Consider the following 2,865-nt stretch of genomic DNA (forward strand, 5'->3'; position numbering starts at 1 on the left):
ATATATATAATGTATATAATGTATATAATGTATATAATGTATATAATATAATGTATATAATGTATATAATGTAGTATATATATATATATATATATATATATACTACATTAACCAGAAACTGCTCTTCATTTTGATATTATTCCCAGGTTCAGGTAGGAAAGGGTTGTAGGAAGGATTGATGGAAGCCCAAGCTTCTTCAAATATATTCTTCACCAAGAAATGTCCACTTATAATGGTGGACAACTCTATTATTTTATGATATTAATGTTAAGGTCTTTATTCTCTTAGGTCTGAAGATACCATCACTGGTCATTGATAACTCTCTCAAGATCAACACAAACAACTTATATATAATTATGTCAATTCTTTAGATAATGGCATTGAATTTGCTGAGAAATGTTAACCTCAAAGGTACATGCACTGTTATTTAAAAAAATCACAGTAACAGTTTCTCAGGGAATGAGTGTCCATCTCCTTGACATAGAGCTACAGAAAATGTCATAATTGTAAAGTTTAATATAGTTAAAACATACTGCTTTTCTTATACTATTAAAAGAATGCAGTATGAAAGTGGGATTTTGATTCAGTAAATTGTATTAGTTTACTTACTCTAGAAATTGATGTGCAAATAAATGAAATGTCATAGAACAGAAGCTATTCTACTGAAGAATTTCCTCATGGCGTCCTTCATGTCCCTGTTCCTCAGACTGTAGATAAAAGGGTTCAGCATCTGAGGTACAACAGAATACATCACTGAAGCCACCGCAGTCTTCCTGGATGAATCCATAACAATAGATGTAATATATACCCCAAAACCTGTCCCATAGAACAAGAACACAACTGACAGGTGGGACCCACAGGTGGTAAAGGCTTTGTGCTTTCCTTCTGATGATGACATTCTCAAAATAGAGGACATGATATGAATATAAGAAAAAACAATTCCAGAGAGAGGAATTCCAGCAAATATGCATGATGAAATATAAATCAGAATGTTATCAATGAGGGTATCAGAACAGGCCAACTTGAGCATCTTGGGAAGTTCACAGAAGAAGCTTGGTATTTCCAGATGTGTGCAGAATGGCAGTCTTAGCACCATCAGGCTGTGCATTAAAGAATCCATAATGCTAATTAGCAGGGACAACAGAATCAGGAGGATACAGAAACAGGGTTCCATGATGACTGTGTACCTTAGGGGGTGACAAATAGCCACATATCGGTCATAAGCCATTACTGCAAGGAGACAGTTCTCCATGCCACTAAATATTAAGACAAAGTTCATTTGAGTGATGCAGCCTTTGTATGTGATGCTTTGATTATTTTCTTGTATGTTCACCAGCATCATTGGGATCGTGCTTGTGCTTAAACAGATATCATTTAAGGACAAATTGGAAAGAAGTAAGTACATAGGGGTGTGAAGATGGGAGTCAGAGATAGAAATCAACACTATAAGCATGTTCCCAAAAATGGTAACCAGATATATAGAAAAGAACATGCTGACCAAGACAGGCTGCAGTTTTGGGTCTTCTGTCAGTCCCAGAAGAATGAATCCTGGAAAAGCTGTTTGGTTTCTCTTTTCCATGTTGTTCATAAATCTGATAGAGTGGGTGATAGAAAAATTAATGAAATTTTGGATCAGACACAGCTGCCACACTTAAGAAGTTGCTGGAATAATATCCCTGAAGTCTGAAGGTATGCTGCAATAATTAAAGCACTTGTTATAGAAGCATGAGCCCCAGACTTCTGAGCCCCAGAAACAAGCATAAAAACCAGATTGCAGTAGCAGCCAACATGTAATCTAACTTTAGAAGTCTTGAATGTGTGTTCTTGAAAATTCAACTGTATGAACATGGTCCTGGTAATGAAGGAACACCACCACAGCAGACTTTTCACAAGGGATAATCAAACTCTCTCCTAATAGCACGCTTGTCCCTGGGAGATTTCAAATCTAAACCACCTCATTAAACTGACATGACTTTTAACACTTTGAACCTGTGATTCCATATCCTAAGAGATTGTAGGAGAACAGATTTTGTGTTACTAACTTTATGGTACCAGGAACCCACCTTCCAATATTCAAATGTCTTGTTTCTATTTCCTTCCATTTTACAGGCCTTGAGTACATGTTTCATGATTTTTATACTAATTTCCTACTTATATTTTCCACATGTTTGTTGCATATTATCCCTCTATTTCAAATAATTGTTCAATATGAAGTGTATCCAGCAAGTATAATTCTACAAAAATATAAATATTAAAATATAATAAAAATGTAAAAACTCAGATGTTTCTGTTTTGTTTTTATGCCATTTATTTATTTACTCTCTATACATCCTGATTACAGTCCCCCTCCACACCATTCTCCATCAAACAACCCCTCTTCCACCTCCTTTCCCTTTCATCTCTGATAAAAGGGAACCCCCAACTCTGGCACATCAAGTAACTGCAGGACTAGTCACATCCACTGAGGCCAAACCAGGCAGACCAGTTAGTAGAACAGGATCTACAGGCAGGCAAGGGATTCAGGGATGCCCCCCTCCCCCCTTTCCAGTTGTTGGAAGACCCTCATAAAGACCAATTTGCTTATCTGCTACACATGTGGTCGGGGCCTAGGTACAGACCATGTGTGCTCTTTGGTTGGTTCTTCAGTCTCTGGCAGCCCCCAAGGGTCCAGGTTAGATGACTTGTTGCTCTTCTTGTGAAATGCCTACCCCTTTGGGTCCTTTATTCCTTCCCTCAACTCTTCCACAAAACAGCCTGAGCTCTGTCTAACATTTGGCTATGTGTCTCTGAATCCCTTTCAGACAGGTGTTGGTTGGAGCTTCTCAGAGGACAATTATGCTAGGTTCCTGTCTGCAAGCATAATGA

The 2,865-nt window shown here is 37.6% G+C and overlaps 1 protein-coding gene across 1 annotated transcript; it reads right to left on the minus strand.

Moving 5' to 3' along the window:
* Nucleotides 1–640: 640 nt before the first annotated feature.
* LOC110301569 (olfactory receptor 7G2-like) lies at nucleotides 641–1,597 on the minus strand. Its single transcript, XM_021172078.1, has one exon. The coding sequence runs from the start codon at nucleotides 1,586–1,588 to the stop codon at nucleotides 641–643; it is 948 nt and encodes a 315-aa protein (XP_021027737.1). The 5' UTR covers nucleotides 1,589–1,597.
* Nucleotides 1,598–2,865: the final 1,268 nt, after the last annotated feature.

This window comes from Mus caroli, unplaced genomic scaffold (assembly GCF_978045245.1).
Source record: "Mus caroli unplaced genomic scaffold, Mus_caroli_1 scaffold_11, whole genome shotgun sequence".
Classification (NCBI taxonomy): domain Eukaryota; kingdom Metazoa; phylum Chordata; class Mammalia; order Rodentia; family Muridae; genus Mus; species Mus caroli.

Excerpts from the sequence above, each read along its gene's own strand:
- LOC110301569 (XM_021172078.1), bottom strand. The coding sequence starts at position 1,588 with ATGAACAACATGGAAAAGAGAAACCAAACAGCTTTTCCAGGATTCATT.